The sequence below is a fragment of the Sorex fumeus genome, unplaced genomic scaffold (assembly GCF_029834395.1).
Source record: "Sorex fumeus unplaced genomic scaffold, SorFum_2.1 ptg000014l, whole genome shotgun sequence".
In the NCBI taxonomy this organism is placed as follows: Eukaryota; Metazoa; Chordata; class Mammalia; order Eulipotyphla; family Soricidae; genus Sorex; species Sorex fumeus.
Genome location: NW_026606071.1, coordinates 37,412,684 through 37,429,788, shown reverse-complemented (window position 1 = coordinate 37,429,788; position 17,105 = coordinate 37,412,684). Strand labels below are relative to the sequence as shown.

The following is a 17,105-nucleotide window of genomic DNA, read 5'->3' as shown; positions in this document are numbered from 1 at the left end:
ACCAGGGATCAAACCTGGGTTGACCTCCTCTCTCTGGCCGAAGTAAATGCTGCTTCCTTGAAATCTGGAATTGCTAGACAAACCCGGAGTTCTCCAGTTTGATTGGCCCCTTCTTTCCCCCTTGGTCCTTTCTCACTGGAGGTAAGAGAAATGCAGAGGAAAGAGCAGAGGATAAAGGTCAGAACTAGGGGCTGGAGCCATAGCATAGCGGGTAGGGCATCTGCCTTGCACGTGGCCGATTGGGGTTCGATTCCCAGCAACCCATATGGTTCCCCAAGCACCACCAGGAGTAATTTCTGAGTGCAGAGCCAGGAGTAACCCCTGAGCATCGCCGGGTGTGACCCAAAACGCCAAAAAATAAACAAAAACAAAACAGGGGTCTGGAGCGATAGTACAATGGGGAGAGCATTTGCCTTGCATGCGACTGACCCAGGTTCAATTCCCAGCATCCCATATGGTCCCCTGAGCATTTCCAGGAGTAATTCCTGAGTGCAGAGCCAGGAGTAACCCCTGAACATCTCTGGCTGTGGCCCAAAAAGAAAACAAACTAACAAACAAAAAAACAGAATCAGCTCTCTCTCATGTTCCAAGTATACTGAGTGAGGATCTGTGAAAACGGCTCCATGCAGCCATGGAGGCGGGCGGCGGGGGTCTCCAGGGGTCTCTTCCAGGCGCTCTCCTGAATGACGGTGCTCCCAGCAGAGCCCTGGGTCTCGTGTCCAGGCTCGCTGGCTGCTCCTGGTGCCTGCTGCCAGCACCAGCTGCCCGGGACTTACTCCCATGTGACTCTGGTGGCTGTGGGGAATCTTCTCCACACTCCTCTCTCGCCTCCTGTCTCTGAGCTTTCCCAGCTCCCGATGAGCCAAAGCCCATGACCAGAGTGCTCCCCTGGGGCCTGGGCTCATCTGGGCAGCCCCACACTCCCTTTGGAGGTGGGGGTGAGGGGGTGGGAAAGGGGGGCACCCGGCACAGCGCCATGAGCCCTGGGGTCTGCCCACCTTGCCTGACAAATAGTGCGGCCACAGCAAAGGCCACGCCAGTTTCTCCCAAAGTGGGCGGAACCTGGCCCCCAGGGCCCGTGTGGGGAAACGGGAGCATGGGGGGAGGGGAGGAGGACCAGGAGTCTGGGAGGATTTGCCTCTCTCCTGTCTGAGCCCCAGCTAGAATTTATGCCTACTGAGCACGAGGCTGGCTAGGGTCCGGGAGCTGTTCCAGTGAGGGTGGGGGGCAGAGGGAGGAGCTGCAGGGAGGAGGGGCTCAGAGTCGGGGCCTGCAGCTTTCTGGTGCTCTGGTCCTCACAGATGCCATCGTGCCTCTCTGGGGACCGGAAGTCCTCCCACTCCTCCAGCTGGGTCCTTCCGGGCCTTTCTGACACTGAGTCTCTCTTTGTCCTGCCCTCCTCAAAGCTACTGGGAACAGCCAGGATCTTTCTCTTCCTTTATTTTTTTTTTTCTTACTCGTTTTGGGTCATACCCGGCAGTGCTCAGGCAGGGGTTACTCCTGGCTTTGCTTTCAGGAATTACTCCTGGAGGTCCACAGAGGGATAGGGGTGTAGGGGTGGTGGGGGGGTACTTTATGGGATGCTGAGGATCAAACCCAGGTCGGCCGCGTGCATGGCAAAGGACCCACCTGCTGTACTATCGCTCCAGCCCCCTTTCCTTTTTCCCCGTCTCTTCCACTCTTTTTCTTTCTCTTCCTTTCCTTTCTTTTTGTTTTGGGGTGTGTGTGCAGTGCGTGTGCGTGGGAGTGGGGTATAGGCCTCCCACATGCCGCTCAGGAATTCTGGGGGCTCCACAATTAGAATAAAAAATGGATTTATTCTCGAGCTCCTGGGTTCTTGAGAATTACGGGAAAGATTTGCCTGCAAAATTCAAAAACTTAAGAGGTCTGTGTTTGAGGCCATGGCAGTGACAGTACAATGGGAAAGGCTCTTGCCTTGCATGCGGCTGACCCGGGTTCAATCCAAGGCACCCCATAGGGTCCCTCGAGCACTGCTAGGAGTGATCCCGAGCACAGAGCCAGGAGGACCCTCTGAACACCACCTGGGCTTGGCCCCCAAACCCAAACCAAAGAGAAGTTTGAGTTTACTGTCCACTTCAAGGAGATGGGTCCGCGTCTCCCGTCCCTCCCCCAGTGCCCAGGCTTCTCTTTCGACCCTCGCAGGATGTCACTCCTCCTATGCCCCAGTGCCTGGTGCAGTACACAACACTCTTAAGTCCTGTCCCTCGCCTCTGCTCAAATCCAGTGCAGGCTGGCCTGGTCCTGTCCCTGCGTCGTTCCCTGTCCAGTGTACATGTTTCTAGTCTGAGGTCTGCAGCTGGAACCCTGCCACCTGCGTCCCCTGGCTGGGTCTGCTGCTCTGTGACCTGTGGTTCAGCTGCCTGTCCCCTCAGGTCTCCTGAGTCTTCATCATGGCCACGTGCGTGCAGGTGACAGCCCAGCTGTCCTGCTGTCTGCTTAGGCATAGGGAGGGGGCTAAGAAAGAGAGAGAGAGAAACAGACAGACAGAGATAGAGAAAAAGAGAGACAAGAGAGAGGAGAGAGAACTAGAGACAGAGAGGAGAGAGAGAAAGAGAGAGGGGAGAGAGAGAGAAAGAGAGAGGGGGGCAGAGCAGGTAGGGCATTTGCCTTGCATGTGGTCAACCCAGTTCAATCCTCGACACCCCATATGGTCCCCCAAGTACCGCCAGGAATAATTCCTGAGTGCAGAGCCAGGAGTAACCTCTGAGCATCACTGGGTGTGACCCCAAAAGCAAAAAAATAAAAGAAAGAGAGAGAGAGAGAGAGAGAGAGAAGAGAGAGAAGAGAGAGGAAAGAGAGACAGGGAGAGGAAAGAGAGGGGAGAGAGGAGAGTGACAGAGAGAGGAAAGAGAGACAGAAATAGAGAGGAGAAAGAGAGACAGAGAGGAGAGAAAGAGAGACAGGAGAGAGACAGGAGAGAGAGGAGACAGAGACAGAGAAGAAAGAGAGGAGAGAGAGGAAAGAGAGAGAGGAGAGAGACAGAGAGAAGAAAGAGGAGACAGAGAGGCCCACTGTCAGTGTTCAGGGGCTTCATTTTATCCGCCACTACCTCCTCCCTACCCCGCCCCCCCCACTCTATACCATCCTATTATCTGTTTGACTGGCGACCTTCCTGGTGGGTAAGGTTTAAAGTAACCAGTTAAAACCAGTTCAGTTGCCTCCCACCCAATCATCACTGGTGTTTCCTCTCAGCCACCCAGGCCATCAGTTCAGTACAGGGGCCTGAGGAGGTGACCTGGGCCACCCTGGCAGTCCTGGGGGCCTCCCAGGTCATACTTGGTGATGCTCTGAGCCTTGAGGTCTGTGCCCAGCAATGCTCAGGAACTGTGTAGAACCGGGAACCAAACCCAGATGGGACACCTGCCAGGCCCGGGCGCTAACCACTGTACTCTCTCCTAATCTCCTCTCTGCTTCTCACGTATCTGTCCAGACAGGCCTCTGGACCCCAAGAGCCTTCCATGGGGCGCCCCTCACGAGCCCCTCCCTGACTGGGAGTACAGTTCTTTGTTCCAGAAACCCCGCGTGGCTCCTGTTTTCTGGGGGCACCCTGAGTGGGCACCCACTGGCACTGTCACTCCTGCTCACATACGCCACAGTCCCTCCAGGAACGGATTACGAGAGGAAAGACGCGGCTGGCAGCTGATGCTGTCAATATTGAAACTTGAGAGCATGGCCCCAGGAGAGAAGGGATTTGTCCAACTTGACCCCTATTATCATCCTGGCTCCTGGCTTAGGGTCTGGCACCTAGGCACCTAACAGGAAGTCCACAAATATTTGCTGGACAGATGCCTCTAGCCTCACGTGATGTAACAATATGAAAACAAGACTTGGCCCAAAATAGTAGGGCTGGGGCCAGAGAGATAGTACAAGAGTAAGGCATTTTTGGCCTTGCACACAATTAACCCTGGTTCAAATCCTCAGCACTGCGTACGGCCCCTTGAGCCCCACCAGGAGTGATCTCTGAGCACAAAGCCTGGAGTAACCTTTGAGTACCACCAGGTGCGGCCCAACTACCAAAGAAAAGCAGTACTCAAGAGATAATTCTTGCTAGAGGTGACTGCTTCCTCTATCTCCCCCTCCCCGTACTGATTAATTGGAGTAAGGGATTGTAGCACTGTAGCACTGTCCTCCTGTTGTTTATCAATTTGTTCGAGCGGGCCCAGTAACGTCTCCATTGTGAGACTTCTGTTACTGTGTTTGGCATATCGAATACGTCACGGGGAGCTTGCCAGGCTTTGCTGTGCGGGCAAGATACTCTCCGTAGCTTGCCGGGCTCTCCGAGAGGGGTAGAGGAATCAAACCCAGCTCGGCTGGGCCGGCTGCATGCAAGGCAAATGCCCTCCCACCAGGGGCGGGAGTGATAGTACAGCAGGTAAGGCATTGCCTTGCACATAGCAGGCCTGGGTTTGATTCCCAGCATCCCATAGGATTCCCTGAGCACCTCCAGGAGTAATTCCTGAGCGTATGGGCCAGGAGTAACCTCTGTACATCACTGGGTGTGACCCAAAGAGGGGGAAGGTGGGAAAGATATCCCACCGGAAGTCAAAGCGTTGGCACATCCCATCTCTGGCACCATCAGGAGCAGGACTGAGATGTGCTGATGTCAGAGCATGGGGCGGGGTGGGGGGGCAGTGTAGGCAAATCAGCTTCCTCCCCCATCCCACCATCAACAAGTACTCTGGGATCTAGAGGGTGGGTGGGGGCAAGAGAGAAAGGAGGTGGCAGTTGCATCTGTGCCCTCTGAGAGAATGAGTAGGTGGCAGGGAGGTAATATTGGAGGGCAGACAGAGGTGAACTCTAACCCCTGGGCCACCTGCTCCTCACCCTGTCTTTCCAGACCACCCCCCACCAGGGCTTAGGAGGTGTGATTTGATATTTTCTGGAGATGGGGAGCTCTTTACTTGGTCTCCGGGTCCTTGAACCCTACCCCCTCACTCTTCCTTTCTTCCCCTCTGTCCCCTTTATCCCCCAAACAGCTCACTAGCACCATGGATGCTGAGATGTGCTTTCCCAAGAAGCCAGAGAGAATGAAGAAGAGGGTTGTCTGGGGCATGGAGGTGCCCGTGGAACTGCGGTGGAAGGGCTGGGAGCTCGGGAAGGAGATCACCAAGAACCTGGTGCTCAAAAACCTGTCTCTGAAGACGCAGAGGATGAAGTACAGGTCTGGACCCTGCGGGACAATGGGAAGCCCAGGCTTGGAGGCCACAATCACCATCCCCCAAAGCCGCAACTCTTTTTGTTTTTGTTTTTTCTTTTTGGGTCATACCCAGAAATTCTCAGGGGTCACTCCTGGCTCTGCACTCAGGAACCATTCCTGGCAATGCTCAGGGGACCATATGGGATGCTGGGAATCGAACCCTGGTCGGCTGCATGCAAGGCAAACACCCTACCCGATGTGCTATAGCTCCAGCCCCCAAAGCCACCACTCTTTAGCTGCAGTTCTGGCTCTAAAGAATGTCTTCCTAGCCAAAAAAAACAGAAGTGGGTTGGGAGAGGGTTTGAGGAATCAAACCCAGGGACTCTGTGTTCAGGCCAGGCTAGCTGGTGCTGCTTAGGCCCGATGAGGCCAGAGCTGGAGCTTGGGGCCTCTAAGCAGGGTTTTGAAACAATTTCAAAGTGCCTTATAAAATGAGGAGAGGATGTGAAAGTCGGGCGATCAGATCAAATAACGGGCTCAGAACGGGGCCTGAAGGCCAACTCAGACTCCTGCTCCGATTCCTTGCTATCGAACATCCAGGAGGGTGACAAGCTCCTGCCCTTTTTGCACATGAGTTCTTCTTTTCTCAGATGGGTTTGCCACTGTGTATGGTTTTGGATGGTGGGGGGAGTTTAGGACCTGGGAGCCACACTTGGCAGTGCTCAGGCTTTCCTCCTGGTTCTGTGCTCAGTGATTACTCCTGCGGGATGCTCAGAGCCATGCTGGGGATTGAATTAGGGTGGACAAGGCACACACATTAACTTCTGTACTATTTCTCTGGCCTCTATTCCCTGCATTTTAATTTTTATTATTTTTATTTCTTTAGTTATATAGAAATCATGAACGGTGGGGTACTCCTTCATGTGGGGCTGAACACTGTATAACAAGAAACAGATGTAAAGTCCCTCCTTCAGGGGAAGTTCTAGAAGATTAACTCAAGGACAGCATCTCTTCTGAGGGTTCAGCACTCTAGATTACTAGGATTCCATCTAGTGTGTCTTGCTTTCTCCTTTCCTCAGCTAGTAATCCATTTAAACATAGTGAATTTACTTCTTATAATATTACTAGCCCGGAGCAATAGCACAGCGGGTAGGGTGTTTGCCTTGCACGCGGCCAACTCAGGTTTGATTCTTCCGCCCCTCTCGGAGAACCCAGCAAGCTACTGAGAGTATCTCACCCGCATGGCAGAAACTGGCAAGCTCCCCGTGGCATATTCGATATGCCAAAACCAGTAACACCAAGTCTCACAATGGAGACATTACTGGTGCCCGCGCGAGCAAATTGATGAACAACGGGAGGACAGTGCTACGGTGCAGTGCAGTGGCTGGGGACTATATCTGGTGGTGCTCAAGGCTTACTTCGAGCTCTAAGCTCAAGGATCATTCATGGTGGTACTTGGGGAACCCTATGTGGTGCTGGGGATTGAGCCCAGGTTAGCTATGTGCAAAGCAAGTACTTTAACCCCTATACCATCACTCCAGCCCCCACCGTGCATTGTTTGATGCTATTATTGAGGAGCTGGAGAGACAGTAGAGCAGGGAAGGGACTACCTTATGCATGACTGACCCAGGCTAGATTCCCAGCACCCCCATGTGGTGTCTCTGAGTACTTCCGGGAATGATCTTTGAGCACAGAACCAGGAACAAGCCTTGAGCACCACCAGATATGACTGCCAAAACAAACGATCAACCAGGAACCAGAGCAGTGGTGCAGTGGGTAAGATTCTTGCCGTGCATGCAGCCAACCAGGGTTCAATCCCCAGCACCTTATATGGTTCCCCAAATCCTCCAGGAGTGGTTCCTGAGCACAGAGCCAGGAGTAACCCCTGAGTATCACTGGGTGCGACTCCCTCTGAAACAAACAAATAAGCAGGAATAGGACAAGAGGGGGATCTCCCCTAGCACTTCCTTAACCTTTCTGCCCCCCTCTAGTTTTCCAGCCTCCCCTCCCTCCTGCCGATGCGTCTGTCTCCTTGATCCTACCACAGGCCCCCTAAGACCAGGTTCTTCTTCACGGTCATCCCGCAGCCCATCTTCCTGAGCCCAGGCATAAGCTTTACACTCCCCATCATCTTCCGACCTCTGGAGAAGGTAGGGTCCCCCGTGTCAAGCAGAGGGCAGGGAGGAACCCCAGATCAGTGGCCTGAGCATAGGAATAGGGGAGAGCAGTAAGGAGCCCCACCAGTCAGCCTGGGGAGTTGAGCAGGGGCTTTGACCCTAAATTCATAGACAGAGAAGCCCATTGGGTAAAGGGGCTGCTACTGTATTGGCCACCAGAAAGCCCTTGACATCTTTTTTGTGAGTAAAGGGGTAGGGGTTTGGGGCCATACCCAGAGATGCTCAGGGGGCTCTGACCCAAGGCTGTGCTCCAGGGATCCTTTGTGATCCTGGCATGGAACCAGGGCTGGCTGCAGGCCTGGGAAGTGCCTTCCCCTCTGTACCCTCCGTCTGGCCCAGGAACTGGAGTCAGATTTCTTCCTACTCCTTTGAAACATCCTTCCTCCCCACCCCCCAATGCTATTTCCCACTGAAGTCCCTGGAGCTGAGACCATCTGGGTTTACAGGTCCTGGACCCTCTTTTCAGCCCCGACCAGCCCTCAGAGGAAGTGCTGGAGGAACAGTTGAGGGCCGGGTTCAGTGGGTGCTTCGGGGCCAGTGATGGGCAACTGGGCCCCCTGCACCTCTGTGCTCCCCCCCCCCCCCCATGCAGATAGAGTACAGGGACCAGCTGTGGTTTGAGAAAGAAGAGGGGGTGTTCACTGTGGACCTACGGGCCACCTTGCCCCAGCACACCCTAATGGCCCCTCCGTGCCTGCAGTTGCCCATGTGCGCCGTGGGGGACGCGGTGCAGGGTTGGTTCTGCCTGGACAATGTGGGGTGAGAATCCTGGCTGAGGCCAGTGGGGCGGGTCCTGCGAGGCGGAACACCTGCAGTTCTGGGGGTGGAGGGTGAGGGGCATAAAGAGGATGTGCCACCCCGGGGTCTCTGCCCCTCTAAAGCAGCGGTCCTGGTCAGAGTAAATCCAGAGGCTTGGATCAGTACACCCCATCCATGCCTCCCCCAGGGACCTGCCCTCCTTCTACAGCTGGGAGTGCCCCAGCCCCTTCCAGATCCTGCCCACCACTGGTCTGATACTGCCGGGCCAGACCGCCCACATGAAGGTCACCTGTCATCCGGTAATGGCCATCATCTATGAGGTGCAGGCCACGTGCTGGTACGGGGAGAACAACGAGCAGAAAAGCTGCATCCACTTGCGGACTGTGGGTGAGGTGGCCCTCAGGCTTCAGAGTCTGGAACACTGCCCTGAATCCCCACCTGAGGCTGCCCACTCTGATCCACCCCAGGCCCACCCAGCCTGGTCGCGACCCCTCCCCAGACAAGCTTAAACACACCCTAGATCCACACAAGCCCCGCCCAGGCCAACCTGAAACCCGCTCAAGCCCCGCCCACCCAGCAACCCTTAAACCACGCCCCTCCCCGCCCAAACCACGCCCCAGGCCCTGCTCAAGCCCCGCCCATCCCGGACGACCTTAAACCACGCCCCGCCCCACACGGCCAAGCCACGCCCAGACACACCCTAACACCTGTTCAAGCCCCGCCCACCCCCAGATGCCCATAAACCACGCCCGAACCCCCAGAAGAGATCAAACCACACCCCAAGGCCCACTCAAACCCCGCCCTGAAACCCGTTCAAGCCCCGCCCAGACACCCTGAAACCTGCTCAAGCCCCGCACATCCACAGATGCCCTTAAACCACGTCCAGATCAGCTCAACACGCCCCAGACCCACTCAGGCCCCGCTCAGATCGCCTTGAAACCTGCTCAGGCCCTGCCCACCCCAGACAACCTTAAACTACCTCCCGACCTGCGAGGCTCAAACCACGCCCCAGATTCGCTCAAGCCCCGCCCAGACACCATTGAAAGCCCGCCCACCCTAGCCCCGCCCCAGGTCCGCTTAAACCACGCCCCTGTCCGCCCAAGCCCCGCCTAGGCACGCCCCCAGTCCCAGCTCAAGCCTGGCGCAGGCAGCCCAGCCCCAGCACTGAAGGATCGCTGAGTTTCCCCCGGGGGCCACCTGCCTTCTCAGGGGGGCTGCTCTGCTGGGGCTACTTCGTCCCACCGAGACTCCCTGCTCGCTGCCCCAGCCAAGTACCCGCAGCTGCTGGTGGGCATCATGCAGAAGCGGCCAGAAGACCAGGACGAGGAGGGCGAGCAGAAAGTGCTGCACTTCGGCCCCGTGGCCCTGGGCAACACCGCCGAGAGGCAGATCGAGCTGTATAACCCGTCGCTGGTACGCGTCCTGCGGCCGTGAGGGCCCAGGGACCCCGGGCGGGGAGCCCCTAAGACCTGCTTCCTTTCCAGGCAGCAACCCCACCCCTCTTTCTCGCCAGGCATTTGTCCTGAATGTCTTAAAACCCATGTATGTTGGTGCACGCAGGTCTTTTTGGTTCCGTTTTTGTTTGGGGAGGGCCAGCCACACCAGCTGGTGCTTAGGGTTTACTCCTGACTTTGCACTCAGTGATCACTGCCAGCGGTTCTTGGAGGACCACATGGGATGCTGGGAATCGAACCCAGGTCCCCTGTGTGCAAGACAAGCTCCCTCCCTGCTCGACTACCACTCAGGCGCAATACATGTGTATCTCAGTGGGTGTCCCCTACTCCCCTAAGCTTGGGGGGCTGAGTCTCTATAGCCAATCCCAAGATCAGCCTAGGGCTGTTCTGACTCTAGACCAGTCTGGGGGGTGGGCCACCTTCCTCCACTGGGGTCCCTTGGGACCTCCTCGCCCACGCTCAAGGCGGAGTGGGGAGGGACAGAGGCCACCATGTCCTGGGCACACTTACCCATCCTCGACCTCCCCGCCCAACACCCGGCTTCCCAGGTGAGTGCCCCCTTCAGGATAGAGAAAGCCGAGCCCACTTTGACCGAAGACCGGACCTTCTGGTGCTCCCAAGTCCAGGGGATCCTGCGGCCAGGGGAGAAGAAACACCTGTCCCTGTTCTTCTGCCCAGCGACTTTGGACGGCAGAACCAGGGACTACTTCTCCATCATACCCTGCGGCTCCACCTCCCAAACCCCGCTCAAAGTCATTGGTTGCTGCACAGGTACCAGCCACCCCGCGGACCTGTCCCCTCCCCCTCGGGGGTCTAGAAGCAGCCTCAGCCCCGCCCCCCAGCCCCCTAATTTCAGATCCCGAGCAGCTGAGCCACTCGCGGAGTCTGGCCCCTCCTTGCCCTGCATCCTGGGCGTCTGCTGCCCCCTGGTGGCCTCCATAGGAATCAGTTTGGGACCGACAGGAGATGATGGTTCAATCCAGCCCCTCACCCCGGTAGCTTAGGTGGGGAGGCGCGGGGTCACCCCACCTTTCCAGCCAGGGAGGCTGTAGGGGAGGGACCCCCTCTCAGAGACCTCCGTCTCCTATGTCCAGGTCCTGCTGTCTCCCTGCAGCGCCCCTGCGTGGACTTCAGATGGATCAACCTCGGGGCGCGCGCGGAGCAGCGCCTGTGGATAGAGAACAAGTCCGAATGCACCGCCTACTTCCAGTTCGCCATCGACTGCCAGGAGAGCGTCTTCAGCATCCAGCCGGCCTTCGGGACCCTGGAGGGCAAGGCCCGCCGGGTCCTGCGCTGTGTTTTCCAGCCCGCCCAGCCCTTCATCTACTTCCGGAGAGTGGCCTGTGTCATCCACCATCAGGTGGGGGGCACAGGAGGGCCCAGCCACAAAGCTCAGTGCTCACAGTCCCTGGATCCTGATCCATAGTCACAGGCATTACCCACTGGCATAAGTCACCACCCCACCCCACCCCGGGATTCTGGAACCTTCATCAGAGAGGCCGGGGTCATACCACCTAGGGCGCCTGCTGGCCCAGGGTTTGGAACTGGGCTGTGGCAGGGAGTGTGATGGAGATGCCCCAGCAAGGAAAGAGTAAGAAATGGGGTGGGCTCAGGAAGTCCGTGCCACCATGTCCTGCTGATGGAGCGGGGAGGTCTGGAGGGGGGGGTGTCTCCTCACAGCAGGGCTGGGAGCCTGGGCTTGGGCACCCCCTCCCCAGGCCCGGACTCACAGGGGCCTCCGGGATGGCTGTTCCAGGACCCGCTCTTCCTGGACCTGATCGGGACCTGCCACTCCGACAGCTCCAAGCCAGCCGTCCTGAGGCCGGCGCACCTGGCATGGTACCGCACACACCTGGCGCGGGGCCTGACGCTGTACCCGCCCGACATCCTGTGTGCCATGCTTACGGAGAAGAAGCTGGAGCAGGACCTCGACGGGGCCCTCATGCTCTCCACGGAGGTGTGAAGAAGCCCCCGTGCCCCCTCCCCTCTCCCCCAAGCAGGCTCCCCATCCCTGCCTCTGCCTTAGCTAGGTGCCAGAGTACCTCCAATGCCTCAGGGAGAGCCTGAGGGGGAGGGGAGGCAGCGCGAGTTCCCCCCTCCCCCACACCTGTCTGTCTCCATGCAGGACACACCAGCCCCACAGTACCCCTTCGTGCCCCCCATGACCGAATTCTTCCTGGATGGCACCGGCAACTTGACCATCTTCCCCCCCCACGTCAGCATCGAGCCCGTCCAAGTGGACTTTGGGGGCTGCCCCGGGCCCCAGCACCCCAACCCCATCCCCCTGTGCCTGACGAACCACACCAAGGGCAAGGTCACAGTGGTCTGGACACACAGGTCTGACTGCCCCTTCTGGGTGACCCCAGAGAGCTGCGAGGTGCCCCCGCTCAAGTCCATGGCCATGCGCCTGCACTTCCACCCGCCGCACCCTAGGGGGCTCTTCTCTGTGGAGCTTGAAGCCTTTGCACTCTATAAGGTACACGCGGAGGGTATGGGAGGTCTGCCTAGGTGTGTGGGCATCCTGCTGGGGTCCATCTGGCTGTATCTCACTCCCCTGTGGCCTTTCAGCCTCCAGAGGGAGTAACTGGGGTCAAACACTCTGGAAAAACGGGGTGTCCCGGGGCTCACAGCTGCTTTCCAGTCATCTAAAGAGAGGGCTCCAGAGATAGCAACCAGAGTAGAACTGATTCCAGCTTAAACCCTGGCACCCGATGGGGTCCCGTGGGGAGCACCAGGAGTGATCCCTGAACACCAGGATGTGGTCCCCAAACAAAAAACAAACAAGAAGAAACCAACTCATTTGGGATTGGAGCTGTAGTACACCGGGTAGGGCATTTGCCTTGCACGAGGCAGGCCCGGGTTCGATTCCCAGCATCCCATAGGGTCCCCCGAGCAACGCCAGGAGTAATTCCTGAGGGCAAAGCCAGGAGTAACCCCTGAACATCGCTGGGTATGACTCAGAAAGAAAAAAATTTAAAAGAAACCAAATCAAAGAGCTGGGGAGGGGGACAATGGGGGGCCATGACGGAGCTCAGGGGCAGAGCCGTGCCCCATGTGTGAGCCCTGGGTTCAGTCCCCACCACTGTGGGCACAGGAATTACAGCACCATCATGGGCAGGAACAGGCCAGGGCCGGAGTCGGGGCCTGGAGAATTAGGAGGGTCAGAAGCGGCCTCTTACCGTAACATCCCTTGGGCAGGGAACTCAGATACAGGCCCCAGTGAGACCCTGCTCCCTTCCTTCTGAGCCCCCCTTGCTCTGCTGTGCTCTCCTAGAACTCAGGGGGTGGGGGGATGAGCAGGGGGCTCGCAGTAGGTGGGGGTCAGAGCCTCTTCCCAGCTTTGGCACTCCAGGCAACTTCCTCAGAGGCAAAACCAAATCTGTTTGGGTTTGTTTGCTTACCCCGCCCCTCCACCCCCCACCCCTGCTTTTTGTCCTGCCAGCAGGAATCACTCCTGGTGGTGCACAAGGGACCAAATGGGATCCCGGTGAACGAACCTAGGTGGGCCACGGGCAAGGCAGGCCCCCTCCCTGCTGGACTATGGCTCCGGGCCTGCTACCGACCCTCTGAGCTGACTTTGCCTCTGTTCTTACCTCTGAGCAGAGTCGGGAGTCCGAGGTTCTAGAAGGCAGAGGCCACATAGTGACCAGATTGTCAGAGTCCAGGTCCTGGCCCTGGGCTGTCATGATATCCCCTTAGCCACCAGTCACTTGTGACCACTGAGCCCCTGCAGTGTGGCTGGTCTCACCAGGAGACCTTCTGGTCAGGTTGGACAGCTGAAGCGACCAGCTTTGGGGCTCCCTGGGGCTGAATAGAAGGTGCTGTGGAAATGAGAGTCCTCGTCCTCATTCAAAGTGAGGGGCCAGAGTGACAGTACAGCGGGGAGGGCATTTGCCTTGCACCGTCAGCAGTAGTTCCTGGGTGCAGAGCCAAGAGTCAGCCTTGAGCATTGCTGGGTATGACCCAAAAAGAAAAAAAAAGTGAGACTACGCGTGTCTTACTTTGCCAGTGTGGCTCGTGGGGCCAGCAGTTCACCCTATTTCTCTGGGGTACTGCCCTGTTCTGGGGCAAGGGCTCCTCGCTCAGTGCTCAGTATGGAAGAGGCTGTTTTCTGACCCACTCTATGCTGTGTTCCTTGGGGGCCCCTCCCTCCTGTCACCCATGGGGCGGTGTTGGGGGTGGACTCCCTCAGTTGAGGTCGGCAGCTGGGGTGCCTGGCAGGGTGAGACTCTGAGCTTGCCGCCCCCCACGGCCATCCATCCCCCACCCAGGTACTCCTGAGATACCACAATATCGAAAAGGACTGTACCGTGTGCCCATCCTGGTGCCTGAAGGTGCAGGCCCAAGGCCACAGCTACCCCGCGGCCACGGAGCACCACATCCCCCAGTACTCCCTGGACGCCCCCAAGGTGAGTGTGCTCCCACAGCTGAGGGCCAGGGACAGGGAGGCTGGGCCCCGGGGGCTCCATCCACAGGACTTGCCGGGGTCTTCCTGCGTGTGTTCCTCCCACAGCGTGAGCGTGTCTTGGCGGGCACAGAGCTGCTGCCAGGGGTGGCCCCGCCTCCGGGAGTCCCAAGTCCCCGGCTGAGGGGAGGCCCACAGAAGCCCAGACTCCCGCCAAGCGCTGGTTCCTTCACGGAAGCCGCTTCCGGCTTCCCTTGCTCATCTTTGCAAGCCTCGTGTCCCTGGAAAAGGAGGCCACTTAGGTTTGGGGGGTGCGGCCATACCAGCAGTGCTCAGGGATCACTCCTAGGGGGCTCAAGGGACCATGTGGGTGCCAGGGACCAATCCCGGCTAGGGTGCAGATAAGGCGAGCACCCTCCCGCTGTCCCCACCGTTGGCCCTTTCCGTTTTTGTGTTTTGTGAAGGAGCCACCTCAACTGTGCCCTCCCAGCCCCAAAACCTCCCACACCTGAGTTCAGTTCAAGGGTGCCACTTCCTGAAGACCCCCAACACACACAGATATGCATACAGACACACAGAAAGACACAGAGACACACAGATATACACAGATACACAGAGACACAGACACACACACAGACTTACACACACAGACATACACAGACAGACACACAGACACACACAGACACACAGATATACACAGATACACACAGACACAGACATACAGACAGACACACACACAGAGACACATGCAGAGACACACAGACATATACGCAGTCACACAGATACACAGACATATGCAGACAAAAACAGACATATATACAAACACACAGACACACATAGACACACAGACACACACAGACATAAACATACAGAGACACACACATATATATATACAGACACGTACACAAACACAGGCTACATACATACACACAGACACACATAGATAAATACACAGACACACAAAACACACACGAACACACACAGACATACACGCACAGAGGCACACACACATACACACACAGACACACCAGAGACAAAGATACACAGACACACACAGAGACAAAGACACTTAGTCACAGACACAGACACAGACACACACACACACACACACACACACACTGCCCAGGTTCTCTCCACCCCAGCCCATTTTCTCAGCCATGCTCCTGGCCTCTGCCATGTGGTGCCCGCCCCGGCTCGCCGGCAGAGCCTTGTGGCGCGTCTGGCTGCCCCAGAGGAGGGGGCTGGGGCCGGGGGCCTGCTGGGTGCTGGGCCGAGATGCCAAAGGAGTGTTTTGAGAGCGAGCATGTGGGGGCTGCTCCCTTCTCAAAGGGGGCTCCCCTCAGTCACCTCCCTAAGTGCCAGCTCGTAGAGGGGGCTGCTTGCCCGGAGCTTCTGACGGAGCTCCTGGCGCAGACCCAGAGAGTGGGTCCTCCCGAGGCTGGCCCGGGGGCCCCTGGGAAGGAAAGAATGACAGCTCACCTCCAGGATGCTCGGGCCACCCCGTCTCCCAGCTCGGGGGTCTCTGCAGCAGAAGCATCTTGTTTTATTTGGGGTTGTTGTTGGTTTGGGGGCCACACCCAGCCAATGCTCAGGGCTTAGTCCTGGCTCTGTGCTCAGGGATCACGCCTGGCGGAGCTCGGGGGACCAGAGAAGGTGCCAGGGATTGAACCTGGGTCGGCTGTTTGCAAGGCAAATGCCTGCCCCGCTCTTCTGTCACTCCGATCCCAGCAGAAGCATTTTGGGGGGTGACAGGCCATACCCTCCTTCATTCCCTGCTCCCAGAGGAGAGTGACAGGGTGGTCCCCAGAGTGAGTGTGTGTGTTTCTGTGCGCATGTATGAGTAGTTTGTGCTTGTGTGTGCATGCTTGTGTGCATGTATGTTTGCATGCATGCCACGTGTCTGTGCATGTTTTGTACATGTGTGCCTATGTGCAGTGTGTGTGAGTGCACGTGTGTGTCTTTTGTGTATGTGTGCATATGTGTAGTGTGTGAGTGTATGTGCACATGTGTGTGTGTTTTATGCATGCACATGTGCTGAGCGTGGCCCCTCTCGTCTCGCACCCCAGCTCTTTCCGGCCGTGTCCCCAGGGGAACCCTCCTACAGGAGCCTGCTTCTAGCCAACACAGGCTCCCTGCTGCTCACCTTCAGTCTCGCGCCCCAAAGCAGCTCCCACATCTCCCTGCGGCCCAGCTCGGGCCTGGTGGCCGCAGGGGCCCACCAGATCTTTCTCATCTGCACGTACCCCAAGGGCCAGGCCTGGACGCCTCACGAGATCTTCCTGCAGTTCAATTTCTACCCCGAGTATCTCAAGGTAGGCGCCAGCCTTTGGGGGGCGGGGTCTTGGCGACGGGCTGTCCTTGGCCAAAACTGCGTCTGGGTACTGGCCTCAGAACCGAGGTGTTGTGCCTCCAGAGTGGCCTCAGGGACCTCTGCTGTGCGCCCCAGGAGGGAGAGGTGGGATCTCTAAGGCAGGAGTTTCTATGTGCTGCTGGTAGCAACTCAGTGAGCTTTGCCCCCTTGCGGTTCCTGGATCCTTTCCTTGAACCTTCTCCTGCATCAGTCACAAGGCTGCACAGGCCGTGAGCGCAGGGCCTTGGGCCAGCGTGGCCCATGAGTTTCAAAAAGGTGTGAGTGGGCTGGAGCAATAGCACAGTGGGTAGGGTGTTTGCCTTGCATGAGGCTGACCCAGGTTCGATTCCCAGCATCCCATATGGTCCCCTGAGCACCGCCAGGAGTAATTCCTGAGTGCAGAGCCAGGAGGAACCCCTGTGACCCAAAAAGCAAAAAAAAAAAAGAAAGAAAGGAAAAAAAGCCTGAGTGCAGGGCATGAGACCATAAGACCGATGGACAAGAACTGTTTCCCTGGCCGGTCCACAGTGATGGACAGACAAAGGATGGGGGTATAGGGGAACAGAGGAATAGGGCCCTGAGGCTGGTTGGTCATCAGGGGCCATTTATTTCTCTCTTTTCCCCAACCTAGTTCCTAGCCTGGTCTTATCTCTTCCCATTACAGAATAAGAAAGAAAGAAAGAAAGGCCCTCCCGTTGATCATTGATTTGCTCGAGCGGGCCCAGTAACATCTCCATTGGAGACTTTGTTGTTACTGTGTCTGGCATATCCAATACTCTCGGTAGCTTACCGGGCTCTCCGA

The 17,105-nt window shown here is 57.3% G+C and overlaps 1 protein-coding gene across 1 annotated transcript in view; it reads left to right on the top strand.

Annotated features, from left to right (window-relative positions):
- Positions 1-2,411: 2,411 nt before the first annotated feature.
- Positions 2,412-17,105, top strand: part of CFAP65 (cilia and flagella associated protein 65) — a 42,457-nt gene continuing 27,763 nt past the window's right edge. The window contains exons 1-12 of the mRNA XM_056111987.1: positions 2,412-2,429; positions 4,998-5,182; positions 7,206-7,308; positions 7,928-8,094; positions 8,282-8,481; positions 9,362-9,507; positions 10,097-10,319; positions 10,643-10,908; positions 11,305-11,505; positions 11,674-12,024; positions 13,820-13,957; positions 16,020-16,265. Coding sequence (XP_055967962.1) covers positions 2,412-2,429; positions 4,998-5,182; positions 7,206-7,308; positions 7,928-8,094; positions 8,282-8,481; positions 9,362-9,507; positions 10,097-10,319; positions 10,643-10,908; positions 11,305-11,505; positions 11,674-12,024; positions 13,820-13,957; positions 16,020-16,265 — 2,244 coding nt within the window. The remainder of the gene's footprint in view (positions 2,430-4,997; positions 5,183-7,205; positions 7,309-7,927; positions 8,095-8,281; positions 8,482-9,361; positions 9,508-10,096; positions 10,320-10,642; positions 10,909-11,304; positions 11,506-11,673; positions 12,025-13,819; positions 13,958-16,019; positions 16,266-17,105) is intronic.